Here is a 13,071-nt window from a genome sequence, read left to right on the forward strand (position 1 = left end):
CATTTCCACTATCGCGAGGAGAAAATTACCTTCCTCCAGGGCATTTGGCTAATCCTGATATTTGGTTAAGAAGTAAAGATAGACCTTGACCTATAACCTGATTTCTCTTACTGATGAGTTTTACTGTTGGTAGACCTGTCAAGGTGTTTGATGGTTAACAGCTCCTCCAGACAGGGTTTCGGTCTCATCCTCTATAAAAGCATGTCACTGTCTTTTGTCACAATTGGCTCAGAAAGATCCCAGATTTTGCAGATCTGTTTCATGCCTTCATTTGTTATATAATTTATAATAATAAACCTTTTTCATGCATTTAAAAGTTGGCGCCTGAGCGGTCTTTTTGATCCTTTTTTCACGCTCATCGAGACTGATGAGAAAGTGAGAGAAAACGAACCCAATTAACCACAGGTTTTCCAAGGGAGTCGAGATGTGGGGCCAGAATTCACAGTACTGTCTGGAAAAAACCCTACAAGAGCAAATCTGCATAAACATTCACACCACAACTCAAACATGGCGGTGGAAGAGTGGTGGTGGTGGTGGGTGGTGGTCGGGGGCAGGTATGGGAGAACCCCATCTCTCTCACTCTCAAAAAAAGGGGGGGGGGGGGCAAACAAATAAATAAATAAATAATAAAATAAAATAAATTAATAATGAAAAATTGGAAAGCTTCTCCTCAGCGGGCAGACACCCCCCCCCCCCCCCTCAGGGACTGGGAGTTGCCCAGAGTAGGAGAAGCACAGGAGGTCAGATCCACAACGGGCCGACAGCCTCCTTTGGGTCGGGTTGCGGTACAAGACGCGATCCCTCCTGACTCTAAATCACATCTGACAGAATTAAACAAAATTAATCAGGAGGGGAGGCGGGGGAAGGGGAATAGGGGGGAAAAAAAGTAAAAAAGTAAAAAATGCATATATATATTAAAAAAAAAAAATACTTAAAATAAAAAAGGGAGGGGGGCTTTCCTTTCACTGCCGTCCTACTTGCCTCTTGCTGGGGCTCCCGGTCGGGCAACTGGAGTCTGGTGGGGCCTCCTGCTCGCTTCCCTGACGCCCCGGTCTGACCTCACCCCTCATTGCAATACATAAATTACCAATTCTAACTCTAATAATTATTCCCGGCATTATCATCATATATTGTTTCATAGAGTATTATTATTTTAAGGTATGAAATCTCATGGGATGTTAAACTATAGTATTATTATATTGTTATATATTATAGTATGGTGATATCATTTGGTTATATGTTATAATATTTTATAAAAATTATGTTATATTAGGATATTACTATATTATTATGCTATATTTATATATATGATATATATATATATATATATATATATATATATATGATTATACTATATTGTGCTACACCACTCTACATGATAATTATTTATTTGTTTACTCTCAAATTAATATTCTCAATATGTATCTACTTTCATCATCTTATTTGCACACACACACACACACACACACACACACACACACACACACACACACACACACACACACACACACACACACACACTGATGTCGTCTTTTGTCGTTGTTTGCACTGTATGTTAATAAATCAAATTAAAAAAAAAAAAAAAAGGAAGAGTAGTAATTTGAGTTTGTCTTCCAGCCATATGAACCTCTTTCGATTGTGAGCACCCCTGTACACCGGGGTACCATAGAGAGTGTAACAAGGTGGTTTGCACTGTTGTTTCGCAGCAAGATGGTTCCTGATTCAAATCCCATCCAGAGATTTCTATGTTGTCCCTATGTTCTGCTGGTTTGGTACTTTGACTTCCTCCCACAGTAATCCATGTTTTGGCTGATTGGTGATTCTACATTGGCAATAGGAGTCAGTGTAATCATTAGACTTGTAGTTCTCGAGATCAGTCTTGATCTCAAGACCGGTCTCGAGACCACTTTTTTGTGGTCTTGGTCTTGTCACAGCCTCAACAGTCTCTGGTCTTGGTCTTGTCTCGGGTCTTGGTCTCGGTCTCGCCATGTCTCGGACTAATAGAGATGTCATTGCACACACCAAGGTGACACAATCTTGTGATCAGCAGTTCTTCATCTGGTTAATGTATAGTTTTGTAAACTATCTGTATTTTGCATTTAATGTAATGTTTTGGTGCATCTGCATGCAGAGCCGCCTGGGAGATTTGCGAGGCCCTGTGCGAAATGGCGGGGGGGGGGCCCTCGCGCGTGAGCGTAGCGAGCGCGAGCGAAATTTCTGGGTTTTTCGGGTCGGATTGAGTGTCTATATGTGCAATTTTAACTCTCCAATTAGCAAAATACTGGATACCTTCCCCTGCCTCATCATCATCTCTTGCCTCGACGAGGGGCCCCACGACTGCTTGAGACCCGGTCGGATCGGTGATTTTTGTAAAAAAATTTATCAAACGAGCCTTTCAGAGAGGCATTAAACTCTTCCATTTTCTTTAGTTTTTTTCTTTTTTCATCCCCTGATGGAAACTTTCTGAATCTGTCTCGTTCTCTCGACATTGTGTGGCAGTTTGTTCCAACTCCACCGTCTGGATCAGAGCAGCTTGTGTCTGCACTTGGTCTGATCAGTTGTATGGAACAACAGTCAGACACACGCATCATTGCACATATATTTATTGATATGCACAGACTAGTACACGTTTAGGTCTGTAATGGAACGTGTCTGTTGATATTTATAAGAGAAAAAACGAAAAAAAAAATACAAATTTGAAAAAAAAAAAAAAAAAAAAAAACGGCCCATAGCGCGAGGCCCCGTGCGGTCGCACGGTTCGCACACCCCTTGCGGCGGCCCTGTCTGCATGTGTGTATGTATTTAATTACACTATTGTGTTTATAATGGCCTTTTTTGAATATGGCATCATTGGCCTTTGAATAATATTTGCATATCGTTGTGATTGATTAAGCATTAGGTCTATGCCATTTCAGTGTAATTTGGCTACGAATGGTAAATAATGCAAGTTCAAGTCAATGTTTGTGTGTATCTTTAATATTTAAAATTCACGTTTACTCTACAAATTAAGTACAATTTAAATCAGTAACATTTACTATTCTGAGGTGGAGGGGGTGTTGGAGGCTGGTTATTTTGTTAGATGACTAGTTAATAGTCATGTCAATCCTTAAAAGCACTAGTAAATTCTCCAATAGTGTAGAAATAGCGGTAGTGCAGTCGCTGCACATATTTGATCTCAGCTAATTGATGAAAACATTTATATAATAGTGAGTTCACAACAGACATCCACTTCTCTGTGTTATTGTGCTGCAGTTGAAAACAACCTCATATGTAAACTAAGCAGCTGTGTACATACATCTACTACTGATGCCTCTGGACACATCTTCAGTGATGTTCCTGGAATCATCGGGTGTTTCGGGTCTTTCAACATCATACACCCTCCTCCAGGTGACCCAACCGGGGCTGATCAGACCCCAGCTTGTGTCCAGATGGCTAGCTACCATGACTCCATGGCTCTCCTCTCTTGAGCCACAGCCATCTTGAGGCTCTCTCTGCCGCGTCGGTGGTGCTGCGGATGGCTCTCCTCTTCCTCTGTCCCACGATGCCTAAATAACTAAAGGCTCTGGCCAAAGATCGGGCCGCAAAACCTCTACACCCTACCTCCACTGGAAGACACCTCGCTCTCCACCCTGCCTGCTGACAGTCACTGACCAGTCCCGCGTACTTGGAAAGTTTCCTCTCGAAGGCTTCTTCCAAGCGTTCTTCCCATGGAACTGTCAACTCCAGCATCACTGTTTGCTTGGCCGACTCTGACACAAGAACAATGTCTGGCCGCAGGGTGGTAACAGCAATGTGGCTGGGGAACTTCAGTTGTCGTTCAAGGTCCACCAGCAGCTGCCAGTCTCTTGCAGAGGTCAGGATGCCAGCAGATGATCTTCTGGCAGGGGTTGCCTGCTCCCCAGCTCTGACAAAGGCAATGGTTCTCTTGGAGGGCCGGAACTGCTTTGCCCACACAAGTCCAGCGCTGATGGCATCAGCAATGGTCTTAAGGACTTGGTCATGCCTCCAGCGGTACCTTCCATCTCCAAGTGCCCTGGTGCAGCAGCTGAGGATATGTTCTAGGGTTCCTCGCTTGGAACACAAGGGGCATGCTGGTGTCTCTGCTAAGCCCCATGTGTGCAGGTTTGATGGGCTTGGGAGCATGTCGTAGACTGCCTGGATGAGGAATTTGATGCGTTGGGGCTCGGCTCTCCAGAGCTCAGTCCAGGTCACCTTCCTCTCCGTCGCATTCTCCCATCTTGTCCAGGCTCCCTGTTGTTTCATCCCCACTGCCTTGCAGGATCTCGTCTCCTCCTCTACTGCTCTCACCTCCTCCTGGACAAGGCACCGCCTCTCCTTCCCCTTGGTGTTGAATTGAGGAGTTGGAAAGGACCCTAGTCCAGCTCGGCCCCGCGTGACCACTCCCACCAGGTTTTTGTGACGTAGCCTGGCCTCTGCCTCTTGGACAGCATCCTCTGCTCTCCACTTCCTGCCAGTCCTCACTTGGATCCCAGCATTGGCCACCTTTGGGTCCCTTGAATCCCTGTACTGCACCACTTCTCTGGCTCTTGTCACCTTGAATTCCTCCTCCAAGGATCTAAAGGGCAGCCTCAGTTTGTTGTTGCGCCCATAGAGAGCAATGCTGCTCAGGCTCTTTGGTAACCCAAGCCATCTTCGGAGGTGTTTACTGACTTTCCTCTCCAGAGTCTCAACTGCTGAGATTGGGAAGGCGTAGACAAGAAGGGGCCACAGGATCCTGGGGAGGATGCCATGCTGGTAGATCCAGGCTTTAAACTTCCCAGGAAGGCCTGTCTTGTCCACTGTTTTCAACCGGCCATCCAACTCAGCGCAAGTGGACTGAATTGATGTTTTGTCTCTCAGAGAGAGTTGAAAACAACCTCATATGTAAACTAAGCAGCTGAACCCAGTATGGTGCTTATCCTACAACTAGGTGCAACTAGGTGCAAATACTAGGTATAACTAGGTTTCTTTTGGTCTCGGCCTCGGTCTTGAGCTGAATTAGTCTCGGTCTTGACCTGGTCTGTCTTGGTCTTGGTCTCGGTTTAGGCGGTCTTGACTACAAGTCTAGTAATCATGTATGATTGTTTGTTTGTGTGACCCTGTGATAGACAGGCAATATACCTAAAAAACCTCAATACCTAAATAAAAAAAAAAAATAAAAAAAAAAGGTTGGGTTCCAGCAGATCCTTAGGACCCTAAATCAGATTAAGTTGTAGTGAACAGATAGGTGAAACGGGGGACAGAGATCCCAGGTGAAACATGAGGGGGAAAAAAACAACAGGAAAAGTGCTCTGAATAAACAAATGCCACCAAACCTCAATGATCTCATGCAACTGTTTTTATTCATCTTAAAAACTTTTTTTTTTTTTTTTTACCAAAAATTCCTTTATCATATATGAGAGATGGTGATACACGACAACTTTTAGTCATCCCTGCTAAAGGTGGAGGAGCTACTGAATTTGCTCACTATTTTTGTAAATAAATAACTGTAATGATGTCATGGATTCTCATCAGAGGTTGTATTTAGTGCAGCGTCACGTGATCGCTCATCATGAACTTGACAGGTGATGGGATGTGGTGGAAACTTTTCTGAAAGATGTCACTTTCATCAGCCTACGGTACTTACTTTCTCACCAGCAGCAGTGCAGAGAAAAGATGCACAAAGCCGCGAATGAATCAGTGTGACATTTCAATTACATTCTTCCACCTTAAACATACTGATAGTAAGAAGACAAGTCTGCTCATGTCTAGAAACCTACAGGCGTACAAGACTGCGCTCATATGATCGCAATTAAGTCGAGTGAGGAGGAGGAAGAGGAGGAGGAGGAGGAGGAGGGCGGTCTTCAACTTCAGGGTTGATTCACTTATTTTACCGTGTCTTCCCACCGATCAGCCACATGTCAGTGGGAACTGAGCCTCGACCACACCATATACACACTTCGCAGGTTTCATCAGCACTGCTTTGCGCGCGTTTGGATACTGAGCACTATTTTAACGCGCGGCAGCATCATCGGTGACATTCCTCGCAGTGACAGCTGGATCTTAGGAAGCAAGCTGAATTCAGGTTCCTGTCTCTTAGTTTTTCTTTTTAAATCTGATTTGAGGTGAGTCACTTTATAATCTTTCCAGTATTCACTTTGGTAACAGTTGTTTATTTTAAGCCTCTGTCCATCTGAGGTTGCTATAATTTGAGTCACCCGGTCTTGGGAGTTGGTGACGCGCTGGTCCCAGCGCGTGCGTGAGCGCCGCGTCCAGCAGGGCAGAAAACAGAGGTGTGTTATTATTATATATTTCACTACTTATTATACATTGCAAAAACTCAAAATCTTAACAAGAATATTTGTCTTATTTCTAGTTAAAATGTCTAATTTTTAGTAAAAAAAAATCTCATTACATTTAAGACAAGATTCAAAAACAACTATTTTCACCTGTTTCAAGTAGATTTTCACTTAAAATAAGTGGAAAAATTCTGCCACTGGAACAACATTTTTTTGCTTGTAATGAGAAGATAAATCTTGTCCCACTGGCAGATTTTTCTACTTATTTCAAGTGAAAATTTACTTGAAACAGGTGAAAATGGTCAAATAACAAGTAATTTTTCTGGTGATGACTCTTGTTTTAAGTGTAATGAGATTTTTTGACTTAAAATTAGACATTTTAACTAGAAATAAGACAAATATTCCTGGTAAGATTTTGAGTTTTTGCAGTGAGCGAGACTGCATTTGAAAAAGTTCCAATTTTCTTGACCACACAGATAAGCTCCATAGCAGATTCTGTGATGAGTATTTGCTGGACGTGTTGATTGATACACTAGATAAGTTCTGTGACTCGTAACCTTGCCATACCTTAGCTTCCACTGAATTGACGCCACAGACTTTATGGCACCTGGATTACACACATTTGCCAGAAAGGCAGGATCAGGCCCGTGTGCCATTCTTGGTGGTTATAAATATACACAGATTGGATGTTGCAGAGGAGAAAACACTGAAATGTTCTCAAATTGCTAATGATGTATTTCAAAGGTTTTCACATAGAAAAAAGCAGTACAATTAACTCCCCAGTTGGAAAAATGTTTGTCATCAAGAAGAAAAGTACTTTTTAAAATTGATCTCTGTAAATATTTTTGCCATTTTTTTTTTTGTTTTAGAAAAATCTAGTGCATTGTAATTTCAGGGCACTTCAGCGCCTTAAAGTATTAGAGAAACGGCCCTCATATGTTTTTTCTAGGGATTCCTATCATCCTGTTTCCTCCTTGCTTCCTTGGATCAGATCACACGAAACAAAGGAAACATTAAATATTTAAAAACCATATATCTGACACTTTGGAATTGGAGTTTGGGGTGACCAGAGGTCTGCAGCAAAATTACGGCACTCTTGAATAATATATTCAAAATGACTCAATCCAGTGAAACCATGAACGCCTTCGGGGAGTTGGTTGATGTGGCTTTCTTGATTCGATTCAGATGCTTCTGATACCTCAGGTCTGTTTTCTTTTCTCCTTTCAAACCCTAGTTGGCAACTCTCTTTGTCTTGCTTCCAACATTTGGCTCTGTTGTTTAACTCAGGCATTCCTACAACCTCTAATCATAGCTGCAACTTTCTGCTCCCCGTTTCCTTGCAAAGCAAATCTTTTGAATAAGGAAATCTGACCCTGAAGAAGTAGGGCCGTGCATATTTGCGTGCACGTGTTTTCTGGGTACACTAATTTTAATGCGGGGCTTTCTTTGTCCTCATGAGTCACAAGTGGTGTTTGCAAGGCGCCAAGGACGGAGCGGTTGTGTTTACGTGCCCACACTCAACTGTGACTTCTCAGTCTTAACATTATCAAGAGGAGTCAAAACGGGGAGAAAACCAAGTGGAAATCCCCCGTTAAATATCTGGAGACACATCAAGGTTGCGGTTGCTTTTCTCAGTGTCCGCCAGGGTGGTTAAATAAAAAAAAAAAGAGTAAAACCAATCTCAAAGTAAATTGTTTCCCTTTCAGCTCTCTGGATTCCTCTTCTGCTGGGGTCATGTTCTCCAAGGCCACTTACAACTTTGTCCGTCAGATAGACCACGAAGGAAGCCTTATCCCCGTGTCCAGTGTAAAGAACTCCCACAAACTGGTTCCCATGGCACTCGTCGTCAAGCGCAAACGCTACTTCTGGCAGAAGCCCAGGTACCATCCGACTGATTTCACCCTCAGTGACCTGTTGCTGGGTGATGAGGTGCTCAGCCCTGGTATGTAGGTGTGCACAAACACGCTCAAATAAAAGGAGCATGAACTATTTCTAATGAGTGTTCATTCAGTGGATTTTTATTTATTTATTTTTTTTTATAGTAGTCTCTTGTAAGGATAATTTCTTGGGATTCAAGGGGACATATAGAGACAAAGTGTCTGCGTCGTTGGACACAGAAGCAGGTCCTGTCAGCGTCACGCTGGAGGGGCAAGGTTCCTCCATGCTCCGCTCCTGTTTTGGCAAGTTGAAGATGGAGGAACTGGTTATAACAAAGCTGCTGAATGACTCCAGAAACAGGTAGTCTGTGGTTTTAATTTTACACTGTTCATTAATGAAATTATTATTATTAGTAGTAGTAGTAGTAGTCAGACACGACACCTCAACTGTCACAAAACCTGGTGTCTGTGTGTGTCAGATCAGTGGACATGCAGCACGTGCTGGTGCAGCAGATAGAGAAGCGAGCCGAAGTGCTGGCGGTGGTGAAGGAGAGGATTTTCACCACCAGCCCCTGCTCCGTCACCCAGACACAAAAGCAGCAGTGCACCTTGAAGGGAGTGCTCGGGCTGTTGAGCCTGCTGGGGAACTTTGTTAAGGTTTGCATTGGGCTTTTTGTGTGTGTCTTTGTTCAGAAAATGATTGCAGATTAACATTTACATTAAACATGTCTCTTATTGTGGCTCTCTCTCTCTCACACGCACGCACGCACGCACGCACGCACGCACGCACGCACACACACACACACACACACTGATTTGAAATATAAATATTTCCATCTGAGCTTTGCACATATCAGGCTTCTGTCACTTCCTTGATGATCGACCCTTCATACACGGACGTGTGCGTTCTCAGGTGTGTGTGAAGGACAGCAACAACATCTCCATGGACAGTGTTGTTTCGTTAGAGATCCCCTCTGGCACAGTCATTGCGTACAGCGTACGGGAGCTGGAGATTAAAAAAGATGGCCACTATGGTGAGTGTGTGCGCCTGTATGTGCTGAAGTATATGCCTAGAGAGGAAAATGGGGCCCATGCTGTAACGCCAGTCCCTTGTTTTGATCACATTTATATACACACAGCCCAGAAAACACTTCTGATCAATGCTGATGTTTCTAATCTTCAATATTTTGGGGTTTCCCTGGCTTTCTGCTGCACTTTCTCTGTCTGTAATGACGATCTCAGCCTTCAGCGAGGGTTTTTTGTGACAGATTGCCGCAGAGCAAAGCTTAGAGTCAAAGAGGTGTGAAGTACAAATCTATCCTCCACTCATAGGCAGGATGTGACTTCTCGCCATCAATGTATCGACATATGATAATGATAATAGACAAATCAAAACATGAGGAAATGTCAATAATGACATCAAATAAAGTAATAAGAGAAATCGAATGAAAATGAAGGCAAACTTTAAATTTGAGTCCCTAGAGGTCAACACTAGGGAGACAAGCTGGTTCAGGGGAATGTTATTATTTTTCATGCTTTATGTAAGGACACTGATAGTTAATTTTATTCCTGAGGTCTGCTGATAATTGGTTTTGATACTTTGAAAAAAAAAAAGATTGGCTGCTGTGTTTAAGTCTAATTATAGACGGCTGTGACCCTTGCAGGTAAAACAGGAAGGCCTCTTATTTCATCTTCATTTTCTTCTTTTTTCCATTTAAAAGGCAGATCTCAGGCATAGTTTTCTCCTCTTTGTGATTATTTACCGCATTGTTCATGTTCTCAGTCATATGCGTGCAACCCAACACTAATGGAGGCTTTGAGGACGACTCAGTCAAAGAGTCCAGCTCATCTGATTTTCACATGGATTCAATCGACGGCACTTGCAACGGGAGCAAGTTTCAAGTACCATCAGTTGCTGCTCAGGATGGTAAGCTTTTATCTGTTTATATATGTGTCCCATTTTTTTCACATTTGGAAAGGGACTTACAGGTACTCAGTGGTCATGAGGAAGTAAACGCCAGTCAGATGGCACTATGGATTATTTGATCTTATTTGGGAGTCTTAGTTACAAAGGCTTATGCCAATACAAAGATGTAACACTCAGGTGCTCTGTCATGAACGGGTTCTGGTGTCTTTGCAGGATTCCACGAAACAGACCTCTCCCCTCTGGCAGACCTTCCTCAGATTACTCGATGCGCCTTGATCAAAAAGCTCCAGCAGGTTCTTGAGGAAAGATCTACTCTGTCACATCTGCAGTATGTGGTGAGTGATGCACACACACCATCTGTTTCCCAGTACATCGGAAAAAATAGCATTATTATTATAATTTTTGTTTTTCTGGGAAGTCTGTGGATAATTGTGCAACACATAGATGCATATGTTGCCACAGACTACTTCTTGAAAATCAGCTTGACGCAAAGAAAATGAACATCTCCCTTTCTTTTTTTGTCGTTTTCCTTTTTTTTGTCTTTTTCATTTGTCATCTAAACCGCTTTCTTTATCAGCTTGAGGAGTTGTGTAGCTGTGAAACAGCTGATGAGGATGTTACAGAAGAAAAGTTTGACAGTCTGACAAAGCCCTCCATCCCTGACCAGCTGGGTTTGGACCGTGTCACCGAGGGCGGCGTCACCGCGGAGCTGAAGGCCGTTCATCTCCTAGTCAGTGCCATGGAAGGTGAGAGGAAACGTCTGACACAAGGAGCTGCACACATTTCATTTCAGAGTTTAAGTAACACAAGTTAGCTCTGCAGGAATAGCCCTTCAATGTTGCATCTTGTTGCATGCTCTTTTTCTTGCTTTTACAGAGTTGCCGGATGAAACTCTCAACCTTCTCAGTCAGAGCCGACCTGATTTCCTGCAAGCCTTTGACAAACTGGTTAGTTAATGTTTTATGTTGTCGTTTCATTTCTTATCTTGAGTTGACATAAATGTGTTATTTGGTTGCATAAACCAAAAAAAAACCCTGAACTTAAATGAATAATTCTCAAGAAAACTTTTAGCTCTGTGAAATATTCACAGCACATGAATCCACTGGTCATATCTGCTTTATGCAGTTCCTGCAAACAAAGCAAGTCCCTCACTGTTGCTTATGTTTCTCCAGATGAGCGGGTTCAACGAGAGCAGCGAGCGTCTCTCCGTCCACTCTCTCCCCATCTTGCTGCAGGACAACCAGGCCTTCCAGCAGGCCGAGCAGCTGCTGAGCTCCATCGGCGTCACACTGAGGAGAGATGCTGAGGAGCTCCGGATGGAGATGGGAAGTGGCGAGAGCGTTCTCACGTTGGTTCTCAGCCTCAGCGTGCACGGGCTGGCCTTGCTCTCCACCGGGCTGCAGTAGTCAAGGTGTCTGCAAGGCTGTGCTAAAGTTTTACTGGTTCTTTCTTTATTGTAAACATTTATCAAGTGTACGCACGCTATATTTTCTTGCTGTACAAGGTCACATAGATTTTATTTTGTGTTGCTGCCCTTTTAATATTCTTTGTGTTAATATTTGTTAAACCTATATTTTATTATTAACAAATCAATATTTTTGTATAAAAAAGAAGTAAAATCTATTGATGAACGAGCTTGAACTAACTTAGAAGTTAGAAATGATGCTGTGGTAAAGCTCTGACATGCATTACAATCAGCCTCTTACAGTAAAAACATCCACTGAGAATATTTCACTGACTCTCATTGTTGAAATGAAGTGATCGAAGTAAAAGCTGTTCAGAATTATTAACTTGATGAATCCATAGCAATTCTGGATTTAGAGAAATTGTGAAATTTAATGCAGGCAAACTGGAGAAGCTTCATGTATGTTTGTGTTACTCTGAAATATTTACATGCTCTTTCTTGACATTGTTTTTATCCTAAAGGATGATGCTTTGTATTGTTTTTCATGTCCGTGATAAAAAAAAGATGAATTTATTTTCAAACTATTTTATATTTGTCAAAAGAAAATATAATATGAATAGGTATATTTATTGTTGTTTTTGAAGAACTAAAGAAAGATCTGAAAAAAGCTTTGCATATATTTAGTTTTGTAATTCCAAAGTTTAGCACTTAACACTTTTTGTTCCTTTTTTAATAAAAAAAATGAAGCTTTTTTAAAATGTCTAATGAAGGAGAGAAAGTTGATGTAAAATGAGAAAATGCATTCCTATTTCTTTCTTAGAAAGGTTTCCAGCGGTCTAAAGCTAATAGTGTATTGTATTTTCATTTAACTTGAAGGTTTTCTTAATCTCAAACAACATGCTTCGTGTTTTCATCTGAACTTTGATGATTCTTGTTAAAGTTTTCAATCAAAATGTGGAAATTAAAGACACTTCCTGTGAAGTGTGACACTTCCTGTGGGAAGTAGTTGTGGGAAGAGTACTTTCTTTCTTTTGTAATTTTTGTATGCTGTTCTTTATGCTCATGCTTGCTCCTTGTTCTGCATGAGTGTTTTCAATAAAAACTAAAAAAGACCCTTTTCTGTGTTATGAATCATGAATACATATCTACAGAAATGTTTATTACAACTGTTAGGATACGATAGATGGCTGTCATCCATCATTATATATTACTCCAACTTAATATCCCTATCACGATGTTTACACAGGAAAAACAAGGATTATGGTTATTACTTTAAAATCCTGGTTGTAGTTCAGAGGGAGAAAATGAAGGTTCCTGTGGCTAATTGACTTTGGCAAGATAAATCAATAATAACATGGTGTGAGCTGATTAGAGCTCATTAGTTATATCAGTTGAGAAATAAAAACAGCAATAACCAGTTATATACAACAAGAAATACAAATGTTATTTTGAGCTGTATTTTTAAACCTCTCTAATTTGCTATTTTTTTCATCATCATGACAAGACACAAAGAAGGGAAATATTTAAAATAAATCATGATGTTAACCTCTGTCAGGAGTATGGTCATAAAAAATGTAATCATGC

The 13,071-nt window shown here is 41.7% G+C and overlaps 1 protein-coding gene across 1 annotated transcript; it reads left to right on the top strand.

The window, feature by feature from the left end:
• Window positions 1-6,076: 6,076 nt before the first annotated feature.
• Window positions 6,077-12,083, top strand: LOC133461139 (gasdermin-E-like). The gene is made up of 10 exons (XM_061741922.1): window positions 6,077-6,104; window positions 7,985-8,220; window positions 8,321-8,516; window positions 8,635-8,812; window positions 9,069-9,189; window positions 9,939-10,082; window positions 10,296-10,417; window positions 10,660-10,828; window positions 10,959-11,029; window positions 11,255-12,083. Exons 2-10 carry the CDS (start codon window positions 8,013-8,015, stop codon window positions 11,486-11,488), a joined length of 1,443 nt encoding a protein of 480 aa, XP_061597906.1. The 5' UTR covers window positions 6,077-6,104; window positions 7,985-8,012; the 3' UTR covers window positions 11,489-12,083.
• Window positions 12,084-13,071: the final 988 nt, after the last annotated feature.

The sequence above is a fragment of the Cololabis saira genome, chromosome 15, assembly GCF_033807715.1.
Source record: "Cololabis saira isolate AMF1-May2022 chromosome 15, fColSai1.1, whole genome shotgun sequence".
NCBI lineage: Eukaryota > Metazoa > Chordata > Actinopteri > Beloniformes > Belonidae > Cololabis > Cololabis saira.